This window comes from Serinus canaria, chromosome 2 (assembly GCF_022539315.1).
Source record: "Serinus canaria isolate serCan28SL12 chromosome 2, serCan2020, whole genome shotgun sequence".
Classification (NCBI taxonomy): domain Eukaryota; kingdom Metazoa; phylum Chordata; class Aves; order Passeriformes; family Fringillidae; genus Serinus; species Serinus canaria.
This window is the reverse complement of record NC_066315.1, coordinates 123179712-123193167: the sequence shown is the minus strand read 5'-3', so window position 1 is coordinate 123193167 and position 13456 is coordinate 123179712. Positions and strand designations below refer to the sequence as shown.

At 40.5% G+C, this 13456-nt stretch overlaps 1 protein-coding gene across 1 annotated transcript in view; it reads left to right on the top strand.

The window, feature by feature from the left end:
- The window catches only part of ZNF704 (zinc finger protein 704), a 102029-nt gene that overhangs the window by 62036 nt on the left and 26537 nt on the right, over positions 1-13456 (top strand). Inside the window, exons 3-6 of the mRNA XM_030240306.2 lie at positions 515-618; positions 4790-5022; positions 8563-8663; positions 10978-11239. Coding sequence (XP_030096166.2) covers positions 515-618; positions 4790-5022; positions 8563-8663; positions 10978-11239 — 700 coding nt within the window. The remainder of the gene's footprint in view (positions 1-514; positions 619-4789; positions 5023-8562; positions 8664-10977; positions 11240-13456) is intronic.

Here is a 13456-nt window from a genome sequence, read left to right as displayed (position 1 = left end):
TCTTTTGGAGAGAGTATGGAAATGTTAATAGTGTTAAGCAGAAGCAACAAACTCTCATCTTTTCATTTCAGTTCACAATTTTTCTTTACCCTACAGAGACTAACATATGTTGATAATGTTGCTAGTAATCTCACCCAATTTTACATCTCTGTCTTTATCCAAGAAAACTACCTTAAGAATACACTTTGTTCTAAGAATATGAATAGCTGAAATTCTGAAAAATAAAAAAGGAACAAAGCCAAAGTTATAGAGAGTCACAGTAATCCTGAAAAATTTTATACAAAGATGTATTCTTTTTTCCCACTTCTTTTTCTGAGTTAGTTTGCTTATAGAAGCCTCTTGATATACTCAGGTTGCCAGAAAACCAATGCTTGGAGAACTCTGTGCAGTGGCTTGTTTTTGTTACTGTGCTGGCTTAGGATTTGGGTTGGTATTAAAACAACAAAAAAAAAAACACTAAAAAAAAAGAAATTTTTGTTGATGTGTTTCCTGCCTCCCACTCTCTGTGTTTCAGGAAATCTTTGGAAGAACTGGACATGGATAAAGTAACAGCAGCCATGGTACTCACCAGTTTATCCACCAGCCCTTTGGTCCGCAGCCCTCCTGTCCGACCCAATGGTAAGCCTTTGGAGCCAGGGGCTATGGGAAAGGGTGCTGGGGCCCTTTATTGGGGGGCTTGTTTCCAGCAGTTGTGGCCATGGTGGAGAGCAAAGGGTGAGTGGTTGTCTTCTGTGTGTTGGGGATCATATTGAGCTTTGCTCTAACCTAGTCAAAGTCTTTGGTGCAGCACTGGCAGAAATTAAAAGAAACATTTTCTTTAACTGTAGAGCAGCTCTGGTTTATGAAATGGGAGATGCCCATTCCATAAAAGGGATATGAGCGCTTCAAAAAGTCTCTTGACATCACCGAAACACTTAATTTTTCAAAGAGTTTGTTTGCATTTGCACACATACAATCCTAGAATTGTAGAATGGTTAGGATTGGGAAAGACCTCTGAGATCACCAAGTCCAGCCATCAGCCTGGCACCACCACCATGTTCACCTCTAAGCCATGTCCTGAGTGCCATATCCAGGAAACATGATAGCAAGTGTTCCTGTCATCCACTCCATGGAAATTAGATCAGATTTTACCCAAAGCCACAATAAGGCAAAGCACTTCCAGATCACAGCCCTTGGCTGAGAGGCCGTGCAGTAGCAATCTGCACAGCAAGCAGTCTGCTTCCCCCTGCACCTCCAGTTCCTGTGCTGTGTGTAATTCTCTGCTGCTCTTTCATCCAATCCATAACCTGTTTAAAGACCACTTCATTCATGGTATGGCAGGAGACACACAAATAAAAACAAATATAAAAAGTTTCAGGTAATGAGGTGATTGATTATGAAATATAATTGATCTACGCAAGATTGACTGGAGTTACAATAAATATTTAGGAGTGTTTTATTTTAAGGAAAATTTAAATTAGGATACCCTTGTTAGGGTACCTCAGCATTGTTTGTATGACTGACTTTTCTTACTCACTTGTAACTGCTAAAAAAAAAAAAAACTAGATGCTCTCCTACTGCCAGTAATTGTGAAGATTTAGGAATACTTGCTTTTCTTCATGGAAGCAGGCATGATCCACTGTATGATGTTCTTAAAGGAATTCATAAGAAATGTCAATGCTCTGGTATTTCCATTTATTTTCAGAAAATGTAAGTTTTATCCATTTAGTTGGAATTCTGGCTGTGAACACCCATGGCCTTTGTTCATGTGCTTTCCAGTGTTGAAAGCCGGAAGTGTTTACTGGAGTGCCACTGCTCTGAGGAGCACTGGGAAACCAGTGACATCCCTGGTGACTGTCACACCTCAGGACAGGATGTTGCCAGCCCCTGGAAGAGGCCAGCAGAAGGGTAAAAGCACACCTGCTCTCCAGCTGCTCAGCTCACAGACAAAACCACAGCTGAAGATGGATCTGTGCTTGATGTGGCAGGCAGGGATTTGGTGTGGCCAAGGAATACACATGTCTCCTGCTGCATCCCTGTCCTGGGGAGCTGCTCTGCTGTGGGTGAAGCAGTATCTGCCACCTTAGTCAGTGTGAGCAGGTGACACTTGCCAGGAGCAGCAGTGCACATTAGCTGCAGCTGTTGATTGGAAAGATCTTCCAAACAAGCCCTTTTGAATTGCTAATAAGCAAATGGTGGCTGTTTAACTGCCTTTGATATTTCTCAGCATAGTCTGAGTGCTCTTTGATATTTCTTCATATAGCTTGACTGCTTGTTTCCCAAAATCTGGGAAGACTAGTCTGAAAATGTAATTCACATGTTTTCAATAGTCACAGACAAGATTTTGAAGCTGGTTTTGGGCACCTTCTCCCTGAATATCTTAATTTTGCCTTAGTCAAGGCTTACTAAAGAATTTAATAGAAGTGTAAAGACTGGATCATTGGAAACTTATTTGGTGTTGCAAGGCTAGGCTCTGATCCTAGTAATACAAGCAACAAATGTATTAGTGATTAGTTTTTTTTACATGCTTTTCCAAAAAAGGGCAATAAGTAGCAGCATAATTAAAGGACCGTTTGTTAAAACAAATGGAATTTTGCCTAGAAGCAAAAAAAAAAAAACCCAAAAAAAAACAAACAAACAAAAAAAACCAATTTACATTAGCTTTAATATTAAAGTCAGATCTGTGCTGGAATTCCTGGGAATGATCACCCATGTAAACTGGATCAGAGTTTGGCCCTTGTTTCTCTGCAGTTGAATAATATTTGGTCTGGTTCTCTTTCACGCAACTCCAGCAGTGTGAAAAGAGCCCCAAAATAAGAGTAAGTTGCATTTATTTATATATTAAACCTCTTTACATTAACAGATTTGTTAGTATGAATGAGAACCAGTGTTTGGTTTTTTCCTGTTGTTAACCTCATTCAGTCTCTTCCATGCTACTTAAAAAATGCTCTTGGTTTACATCTCTTTCTCAGCAAGGTGAGGAGAAGCTGTACACACTGAGAATATAAATAGCACCATAACTGTTTCAGAAAGTAGTAGCTGAAAGAGTGTTCATTGTTTTTCTGAAGATATGAAAATTGTAAGCTATGCTAAGGTCACAAGTTGATACCAGATGTAATTTTTGGCTTTGGCACAAGACAGAAGTACCAAATATATAAAAGAAACAAAACCCACCTTCATTACAGCAGGTTAAGGTTGTAATCATGAGACAAAACATGACATTTTCATATGTTAACTTCGGAGCTGCCAGAATGTGTATATTTGTCCTTTGCCAAAGAGGAGTTGGGTAGGGTGGAGGGAGAGGATCAATTCTATTTATGCTGTGTGGTCCTGATCAGTAAATCAATACTGCTGTAGCAGCTGCCTACTGAAGGGGGCACTGCATTCTGTTTTTTTGAGCAGCTGATGTTAGTCATTAAGGATTTTGTCCAAAACCAACTCCATTAGGAGAAAAAAAAGGCCAAAAATTCACTGGTTTGGGGGTAAGCTTTTGAGAGCTCACTTTCTTGCCAATATCATTAGTTAAATTTATCTGTAAGAAATTGAGAAGGAATGAAGGAGTGACTTCTGCAGATCTTTTAAAGACAGGCACTGGCTTGAAACTACTTGTCTCACCCTTACTGTTTCATGAAGAGATAAGATGTTATTTGCTTGCCAGTTCCAAAGTCAGGTGTTGCACAATACTCAGGCACCTACAATGTCATTGGGAAAAGCTTCCAATGCCTTAGTTAGGGAGAATCTGCACCTAAACAGTCCCTGCACATTTGCCCAAGCCCTGTGAGAACCTGAGGGCTCTGGCAGAGCGGCCTGTGGCTGCACCCTGCATGTGCTCAGGCCATGCCTGCACTGAGCTGATGACCTGCATGCTCCTCTGCTGCCAGCAGCCCTTAGGGACGGTGACAGTGACAAGCTGACAGTGACATGCCGGCGTCTAAAGCCTGAGGACCTCTGCACGTGAAGGAAGCGTGGCTTGAGCCGTGCCTCAGACTGCACAGGCAGTGCTGGTACTCCCAGCCATGGTGCTGCAGAGTGTAGGCTGTCAGTTCCAGTGTCTTCTTAGCATGTAATGGATGGGGAGCTGCAGCACTGAGGAGGCAGTTCCTCCAGCGAGTGGGTGTGGAGATGACCCAGTGTCTGTGTGTTCTACTTCTGAAACCAGATGCCTGCACACCTGTGTATCCCAAGGGATACATACCACCTCACACAGAGGTTCAGGTGTATTGAGAGACTGTAAGAACACAGAGTGTAACTATGGTTTCCTTTGGTGTTTTAGTACTGGGAAGATGGTCGTGTTTTTGTGGATCTGCTTACTGTTTTGGGGCTCAGAGTGTGTGTCCCCTTCCCAGGGCATCTCCTCTTGGCAGTACAGTGACTTGGAGCTTGCTTTGGTGCCACACCAGAGTCACGCGTTCCTGTTGGAAGTTGAGGATGTATAATCATAGAATAGTTTGAGTTTGCAGGGACCTTTAAAGGTCAATTTAAATGTTTTTCTTAAATCATGCATGCAATATTTGACGGTTTATCACTGTTTATGCTTCAGAACAGGTTATCTTTTCAAATGCAACATTTCTTTTTAGAAAAATACTTTGCTGCTTTTGTTCTTTTGTTTTAAATAAAATAAAAATCAAGCATGGAATATATAATTTGTGTGCCCTGAGTTAGGTGTGGTTGTCCTTTCTACATCCAATGCTTTCACATTCCTTTACTGAATGTGCAGTTAATTACCAGGCATCTAAACCTTAGAAAAAAGAGCTTCTTAGCCCTCGCAGGATGATACTGTTGTAATAATAGCTTTTGTTGTTCTTGACAGAATCCCTGAATGGATCTTGGAAAGAAGGAGGATTTGTGCCTTCTAGTACCAGCAGCAGTGGATACTGGAGCTGGAACGCTCCCAGTGACCAGTCCAACCCATCCACCCCATCTCCACCTCTGTCAGCTGACAGCTTCAAAGCATTTCGAACACCTTCCCAGCCAGATGATGGTATTGATGAAGGGGAAACAAGCAACCTTCTCTTTGATGAACCCATTCCTAGGAAGAGAAAGGTTAGCCTTGTGTGAAATTCCACATCCACGGGTAGATAGGATATTGGTAGGCTTATTTTGTTGTAAGAGAGGAACAGGACACCCAAATACCTCTGCTTGTGTATCCTCCCTTGGCATGCATTTAACATAGGGACTTCATGTAGTCACTGTGTCTCATTCAGCGTGGTCACCTCCTGCACAACCATGCTGCCATCAGCACCACATATTTCCTGCCAGATGGTGAGGTGCTACAGAGCCTCCTGCTCAGAAAACACTAGAGGGATTTCCAGAAGGTGTTGCCTCTGGCCATTCAAGGGTTTTCTGTCCTACTTTGACAAATTCTCCGTGTGCAGGATGCAACAGGCAGCCTTTATATGTCATCACAAAAACTGACTATGGCCTTAATAGTCCTTGTTCCCTGAAAGTGCTGTTTGTCTGACAGCGTGTCAGGTACCTTAATACTGTGAAGGTTTCTCTGCACAAACATACGGAGTGAAAATGGAGAGAGAGAGCTCAAACCCATGGCTTTTGATATAGTATTAGCATTAGCCAAATTTATCCTTAGTTGGAGTGCAAAAGCAGGCTAAATAAAACATGACATTAAAAAAAGGTCCAAAACTAACCCCAAAAAAGCACCGTTGCTAGCCAGCAAGCTTCTCTGAAAGAAAAAGAAAACAAAGAGATGGCACTGGTCCAAGTTTCCTTCCCTCCCAACACAACAGGACAGATTTTGTATAGCAAGATGTAAAAGCGCTTTTTGTAAGGAGAAAAAACAGAGAATTTATTCCCTTAGTGAATTTGTTTCTGGCTCAGTCTGAGACAGTTAATTGCTTCATCACCAGCAGGAAGAAGTTTTAATGATTGTTTAAACCTGTTCAGATTTATCCTCTTGCTCCAGAAGCTGCTTATTTGCTGACCCAGGCAATTGTTTCCTTGTTCATGGGAAAGGGGTGAAAATGTTTGTTTGTCTTGCTAAGAAGAAAAAAAGTATTTTGGAGGACACTTTTGTTATAATAAATTAGAAGTTGGAGCTGAGCATTGCACTAAACAGAGAGACAGTTTGGGGGGTGTGGGGCAGGAGGAGCAGGAGTGTAAAAGTGTCCTGGTTTGCCTTTTACTTCTCAGTTAACCTTCATCTTATTAGCACCACTCTTACTGCTCAGCTGTGATGAGACAGATGGGTTTGCAGCTGCCATTTTTATTGTTTCCTAAGTTGCTTTCAAATATTTCTATTTATGTACTCACCATAGGTCTATTACACTATCTGTTCTGGTTCACAAGGATTTGGCTTTGTATGGCAAATTTTCTGTTTAGATAAACAGTAACATTCCATGCCAAACTTGGTTTTATAAATGAACTTGCTTTCCTGCAGTTTTTTTTCTTTATTCTGGTTCCAGCATGGTGTTTGATCTGAGTACAGGTTAGCACCTTTAGAAGCTGAAACAAAACTGTTCAAAATTTCTTCTTCAGGGCTGCAAAAGTCAGGAGTAGTGAACCTGGAAATAGAGTGATTGGTAACCTTACTATTTGCTTTAAAGTTTCCTCTAAGGTAGTTATTCCTCACCAAACCATTTATGTTGCAGTATTTTCTTAAATAAAACATTAAACCTGAATAGTAATTTTTGGAAAGAAAATGGAAGAAATGTATGCATATTTCTGCTGAGTGAGCTTTCACTTGATTATGTTAAAAGTGCGTGGGTTTTTGCAAACTCCTACAAGTGACAATAAATCCAAAACCACAGTGGAGCTAAGGAGACTGATTTTACCATCAAACTGGGGATGGATGTAAAACCATTCTGTGTTCAGAAAGATGCATATGATATTTATGATGTCATATTGGAATTCCTAGGACGTCAGTTATAAACATGGTCTTCATCTTGTTGACATAGTTGGTGGTTGGTTTTGTGATTTTGAGCTGATAATAGTATTTATTATTATATTATGGAAGTAAGAAAAGTATGAATCAGAATTGCTGGATGGATTATATTTAATTTGAGAAAAGAAAGATTTCTATATCTGTTTGATAGTTGCATTATCAAATAAAAAATAGTCAATTTATGTGCAATTTATTCCAAACAGAAATTTTTCATACAACCGGTATGATCAGGTACCTCAAATCTCAAAGCCCTAAGCATTCATACATTAAAACAGGAGATGTTAGACTGCAGGGAGCTACGAGAACATGCTACTACAATCAACTTGTATTTTAAAAAGCTCATCCACTGAGATTCTTTTTTCAGTTACATTCTGATCATCATCTTTCTAACAAATGCTGAAACCATCTACTGGCATGCAGTTCCAAAGGGTCCAAATTGAAGAAAGCACCAAGTTGGCTTTTATTCAAGGCACAGTGAAATGTACTTAACCCTAAGGATGTGCTTGTTCTCTCCCTTTTTTTTTTTAAATTGAGTTTTATATGAAGATATTAATTTAATCTTATATGTAACAGAAATTATAGAATTATAATACAGTATTTTGATGCTCTTCCTCCTGTTAATAATGTGTTCTGTAATAATAGAGAAAATTATTTTTAAGAATTACAAGCTATTCAGAATTATTTTTTTCTTTAACCTGTACAAAATCAGTTTTACTTTAGGGTAAAATTAGCTTTTAAATATCTCTAGAGTTTGTAATATCTATGTTGTTTTAAGACTACTTTTCTCCATAGTCTTCAAAATGTTGAAGATTGGCCTTGTGATAGCCTTGTTGGATGTGCTCTAAATCAGTGATAACTCAGTAGGGATCAATGAAGTTATATTAAAGAATATAAAGAAATATTTAAATTAAATTATACCTGTATTTTTAAAATATTGAACACAGACTCTTGAATGAGATAACTTCTCATTCTCTTGTCTGAGTAAGGTCTAGAGCAGCTTCTGAGTGAAACAAAAGCATATTGTGCCCACTCATGGCAAATATGGACATAACAGAAGCTAGGTTTTTCTGGCACAATATTTTTTTGTGCTGCAAATATCATGAGCAAAAACATTCATAAGAGCTTGCTTTGGAAAGACCTTAATTTAAGAAGGTGCCTTGGATAAAGTAAGAAGTCCTCATTAGGGTTTTTTTGAAAGAAGCATAGGAAGTTTTTATATCATCTGCCTCCCTTAGTGGAGGAACTGAAAAATGTAAGTGTTGCCAACGAACAGAGTGGGTAAGTTTTGTCACAAGATGCTCCTGCAGCTTTTCACTGGATTCTCTTGAATTCAGTAGGGTGATATCTTTGACAAGAGACTATTAGATTGTTATGTATTTGAGTCAAAGGCTCTTGAATCTTCACAGTGTTTTGTAACTGTTTATCTTGTTTGGGTAGTTTGGGGTTTTTTCTACCTTGCCAGAAGAACAGGGTCGCAGAAATTTTCAGCCCTTAACCCAGCACTGCCAAGTCCAGAACTAAACCATGTCCCCAGGCAACACATCTACAAGTCCTTTAAATACCTCCAGGGATGGTGACTCAGCCATTTCTCTGGGCAATGCTCGACAGCCCTTTCAGGGAAGAAATTTTTCCTAATATCCCAACAACTTCCATACAACTAATGTTGCTTTACTCATAATTTTCAGAACTCCATGAAAGTGATGTTCAAATGCCTGTGGAAGAACTGTGGGAAGGTACTGAGCACAGCTGCAGGGATTCAGAAACACATACGGACCATTCACCTTGGGTAAGAGAGCAGTCTTTTTGGGAGTCTAAAGGATTTGGTGTAGAAGAGGAGCAATTGCCCTTGGCTGGAGACATGAACTGGATTGCCCTTGGCTTCTGTTGTCTCATATCCCTGTGTTTCTGAGGAAATTGTGGAATAGTGCATCAAGGTGAATGAGCACTTATTCCAGCAGTGAGGCACTTTCTTTCCTGAAATTCTGTAAGCTTTGCTAGAAGGTCAAATAGAGCTCGAGGTTACACTGCACTTCCCTGTCAGCTGCACAGCTCAGTGCCATTACATCATGTGTGCTGTCTGCACATCATGTCTGGGATGACATTCTGTGGTAGACAGGTTCAGGGTCTTGCATGAATACTTTTCAGCTTTGTTTCACATGAGGTCAGGTGCTTGTGCCAGTTCTGAGTTGAATTAATGCTAAAAAGATTATTAATGCCAAAAACCCTACCGAAACCACAAACCACATAAGAAACCTAAAAATAAAAGGAAACTGAGCTGCATGTTGTCGTGGTTTAAAGTACCACAAAGCTGTTCACTCACCATGCCCTTCTTTCCCTGGAAGAATCAAAGGAATAAAGAGTAAACCTCCTAGGTTGAGACAAGAACATTTTAATGGCTTAAACAAAATAAAACACTGATGATAATAATAACCGTAATACTAGTGACTCTAATACTTCTAAGTTAAGGGGATAGAGAGAGAAACAGAATTGAAGAGAAATGAGTGATGCACATTACAGTTTCTCACCACCTGCTGACCAATGCCCAGCCTGTCCCCAAGTAGTGATCAGCACCTCCCAGCTAGCTCCCTCCAGTGTATTTACTGAACATGACATCCTATGGAACATCCCTCTGTCCTGGCTGTGCTTCCTCCTAGCCTCCAGGGGCAGAGCATGGGAAACAGAAAATTTCTTGATTTAGAGTAAGAAGTGCTCAATATCAACTGAAACATCAGTGTGTTATCAACCTCTTCTCATCCTAAATCCAAAAGACATCTCTGGGCCAGTTACTTGGAAGAAAATTAATTCCAGGCCAGACAAAACCAGGACACAGAGGTGTGTTACTTGGACTAGAAGCAAAAGCAAATTGATCTTTTAGGAGACAAGTTTATTTCAGAGCTGTAGTTTGCTGAACTGAACTCTCCCGTGTAATTCACTGAGTGATGTACCTGTCTCATTTATAATTGCAGTTGGGACTCACGGTCTTCACCTGTTAGGTGAAAATACATCTCTGTTCTGTAGGTCTGTGTTACCCACAGCTTAAAAATTAAAGCCACCACAAGAAAGATCTGGAGCTCAGGATGGTCTTGAAGAGGTCAACAATTACCGTTGGGCTTAAGAGTAGGCTGTGGGAAACAGAAAGTCTCTCTCAAAATGCAGCTAGGAATGTTGTTTTGTGCTTTATATTATTGGGACATCCCCTTTGTGGTGTGGGAGAGGCAGAAACAAGTAGCAAAACCTTTCTGGAATTTGCTGGAGCTAGAAACTTTTCTGGAAAGAATAGTTTTGGTGAGTGACTGGCTGCATTCTGATGAATGGTACCTCTGGTGGAGCCTTTCAAACCTGCTGGACATGTGTTCTCTCAGCACCTGCTGGTTTGGACTTCAAGATAATGTGTAGTCTACTGGGAGCTACTGCTTTGACTGGGCTGCTTCACTGTTAGCACTTGTGCTCAAATGCACATCAGATGAAACTTTGAGGCAATTAAACCTCCTACATGCCCTCCTTCAATAAGTCTGCCTCTGGAGAGCAGGACCAGAAAGTCCTGGCTGTGGCAAGCCAGCCCGTATGAGTGCTTTCTCTGTGTCAGAGTGAGACTGTTTTCTAGCAAATTCTTCTGTTATGTTACAGAAAGTTACAGTGAATGGCAGCCATAAGTATATTTGGTATCACTAAGTAACTTCTGATGAGATTGCATATTGTTTGCTGTGACATGAGTGAAGTATATCTTTGCCTGTGTCTGTTATCTTTGCTGTGATTTTTGAAGACAGAGTGCATTGAGATTCTTGTTAACTTTACAATAGTTTCAGATGAGAAGCTCATACTTGATCTCAGGGAGTCAAGCATCTACTCCAAGGTGAAAGAATTGGTCAAGAATAACACAGAGAGGGGAAAAAAATTAATTCCTACTTCCTTTCCCTTCACATTAGATGATTTTCCTCTTCCACTTACCTGCAGTCAGAATGCAGATAAAGTAGGAAGTGTTGAAACTGCAAATATTAATTTATTGACAATATTAATATATTCATTCTTGCATCTAGAACTTAAAATTTACCTCTGGGTTCTGGCTTTCAATCAATTCCTACTTCTTTCTCTTGATACAGACGTGTAGGAGAGTCTGACTACAGTGATGGAGAGGAGGATTTTTACTATACAGAAATCAGGCTCAACACGGACTCAGTAGCTGATGGCTTAAGCAGTCTTTCCCCAGTGTCTCCATCTTTAGCATCTCCTCCTTCCTTTCCCACCCAAGACGCCATCCGTCCTGAAACTTCCTGTGCCAAAACCGAGACTAAAGTGATGACACCTCTGAGCCGCTCAGCTCCTACCAACCTCTACCTCGTACACACGGACCACGCTTACCAGGTAACACCAGTGGTATGAGCTCCAGGGATTACACTAGTGTCACTAATGTGTAAAGAAATGTCACATCACAGTGTTCAGGTTTAATGGGGTGCAAGGTGTTCAGAGCAGTCAAAGGCGTTTTTTAAATTTAAACTGAGATGTATTCTTCTGAGCTCATTGTTTGTTTGTTTATGTGCCCGCCACAGCTGGTGGATTTTGGGGTGCTGTTTATCCAACCATACATTGGTGCATACTTCAGGTTGAGAAGAATTGATTTGTGTATCCCACTGCCTACATCAGTTCAATTTTCACTGAGCATGAGGAGAACCCTAGGTGGTGTACTCAGATGGGGTTTCCTGCATTGTAAAAATTCCCATCCAGTCAGCTGAATCCCTCACAGAGTCTTCAATTCAGCTTTGTTTTTATTGAATAAGTACAAGCTCTACTTGAAGTGTCAACAAGTGTAAGACTGATCTCAAGGATGCCAGGAACAATTCATTTCCTGTTTTTGTACTGTGTGAGATGTCAGTTTGCAGTTGTAAAGTAGAGCAGGAAGAATGAAAAAACAAACATGGTACCTTCCTATTTTTGGAGGTGATGCTTTTCAAATGGCAAAAACTGCTGTCCTAGAACATTCCAGCTAAGTTTTGACAGAGAGCATTAATTATAAAACTGCACTAAAACTTGACATGTTTTGGTCTGGATACCATAAGATAAAAGAAGAATAGAGTCTTTGAAGTAGTGTGGTCTGTGACCTGTGTATGCACTGGAGAGCTGAACTCTGTTAAATTTATCAGATTCAATAACTATCATATATAGCGTTGTGCAGATAAAACTTAAGTGGTGTGTTTGGAGCCCACCTACTAAAAGGTCAGAGAGAGCTATAGAAAATTCACAGGCTTGTTTTAGACTTTTGTGCTTGTTGAAAAGCATGGGTGGAAGCTTGGCATCACAGGTAGAAGCTGCATCAGGTAGCATGCCAACCTGGAGACTGATTAAACCAGCTGGGAGAAAGACTTCTCAATGTACCTTAAGCCTTGCATAGTGAGTGAGGCAACAAGTCTAGGCTGATGACAAGTTTTGCTTCATTTGGGATTTGCAGTCATGACAGTCTTCCCTGCTGTTTGGAGACCCACTCAACCCTTTTTTACAAGCAGCCTCTGAGTAAAGCACTTGGCTAAGGAAATCCTAATTCAAGTGTTTAAAGTCCTTGAATTGGATTAGAATTGATGTATTCCATGACACAAGACTACAAGTGCCTGAGCCCCGTGGGCTTTTCAGGTTGCTCTAGTTTCAATGCTTAATTTCATCAGTGAGAAGTGACACAGTCCCCACTGTTCACAGCTTGCTAATTGGAAGCAGGAGGCAGGGTCCCTGCTCAAGCATTCAGCCTGTCCTGACAAAGGAAGCAGCTTCCGTAGAGAAGGTCAGTGGCATCCTCTGCCAGGATCCCTTCTGCCCTGAAAGAAGGGCCAGGAGGCAGGGTGGAGATTATCAGATCTCACCAGCCAGAGGAGGAAGTGGAGATTATTTCATTGGGAGCAGCTCAAGGAACTTGCACAAGGGAGGCTGAATATTGTTCATCACAGGATTCCTGTTAAAAAAAAAAGGGGGAAAAATACAGAACCCAAAGTTCAGTTGCAAGAATCCTGAAGAGATCTGTTAATTGCCATTCCCTCTATGACTGGAAAACATCAAATAGACTACTTGTAGTGAGAAAGATATGAGGAAACTGGGGAAAGTCCTGATGCTCTTCTCTGACCCCATCCTGTGGGTGAGAAATTATTTAGAAAAATAATTGAAGAAATTCTGGAAAGTACAGCACTTGAGGCAAATGCACTGGGGGAGGCCCTGAGAAAGATGATGCTAGAACAATACAGTAACCAAAGGAAAAATCCCTCTGGATTCAAGGAGAGCATTTGATCTTAAAACATGTAGGCAGTATTTGTTCAGCAAGAGATTAAATTTAGTATAGGAGAAGGAGCTCGAAAGTCACAGAGAACAGCAGTGAGTTATTTTGAAAGGGCCTTTGAATGTCATTAGTGGAGTTAAATGAAAAGCTGTTCTTGGCCCTGATCTCACTTTCATTAAATCAGTTTGGTAATACACAAATACTATAATAAACTTCACTGATAATAAACCTGGGAGACATCAGCAGTAAGGGAGTTACAGTCAGGCTTATATGACCGGGTGATCTTAAGAATAATAGGTTTTGGATGCAGTTTAATGTCAGAACAT